This window comes from Mandrillus leucophaeus, unplaced genomic scaffold (genome assembly GCF_000951045.1).
Source record: "Mandrillus leucophaeus isolate KB7577 unplaced genomic scaffold, Mleu.le_1.0 Scaffold173, whole genome shotgun sequence".
NCBI classification, from domain to species: domain Eukaryota; kingdom Metazoa; phylum Chordata; class Mammalia; order Primates; family Cercopithecidae; genus Mandrillus; species Mandrillus leucophaeus.
This window is the reverse complement of record NW_012101732.1, coordinates 4085486-4086147: the sequence shown is the minus strand read 5'-3', so window position 1 is coordinate 4086147 and position 662 is coordinate 4085486. Positions and strand designations below refer to the sequence as shown.

The 662-nt window shown below is 53.9% G+C and overlaps 1 protein-coding gene across 1 annotated transcript in view; it reads right to left on the bottom strand.

Moving 5' to 3' along the window:
* NDRG1 (N-myc downstream regulated 1) overlaps nt 1–333 on the bottom strand; it is a 65377-nt gene extending 65044 nt beyond the window's left edge. Inside the window, exon 1 of the mRNA XM_011977085.1 lies at nt 118–333. Within this exon, the coding sequence (XP_011832475.1) occupies nt 118–300 (183 nt within the window). The 5' untranslated portion in view covers nt 301–333. The remainder of the gene's footprint in view (nt 1–117) is intronic.
* Nucleotides 334–662: the final 329 nt, after the last annotated feature.

The window sequence follows — 662 nt, the reverse complement described above, 5'->3', positions numbered from 1 at the left end:
TGTGGACTTCCTTGTGTCTCCGTGTGGGCGGAGGCCCCCCAGCTCTGCCTCAGAGTTTCTTCTGAGTCTCGTAGCGCCGCGCCCTGAGCGACTCCCTTCACTTCCTCCGGGTCTCACCCGCTCGGCTCCCCAGCCGGATTCAGCTGCCTGCCCAGCAGCTGCCTTCCCTTTCGCCAGATAGGTTCCCTCCCATTCTCGCTCTTCCTTGTCGCGAAAGCTCTCGCTGAAATCCTCGCTGCGGTTTAATCCCGTCCATCTTGCCCACCGCCGCCCAGCACCCAGCGCCTCCCTTCCCCTCATCTTCCCAGTTCTAAGCACACTCACTGTACCTTGCCCACTAGGCTCTTCTCTCCTGCCCCACAAACCCAGATGGGAGGGTTCTCACCCCTTCCTATTCTGATTTCCTGAACTTTCAAGACACACCCTCTCCAACCTTAGCACTGTCCTGCTCTGCTGCTCTGTTTGTAACTATTGCCTGCATGTTCTCATCTGGCCAAAGAAACCAGCAATTCTCAACCCCTACTGCACATGAGACGCCCCAGAGGAGCCACCAAAATTAATAAATAAATAAATAGATAATAAAAAGAGAGATGGACTCCAGAAAGGTTTAATCAGAATCTCAGGGGGTGCAAACCAACTGGGCATTTGGGGTTTTTACAAAG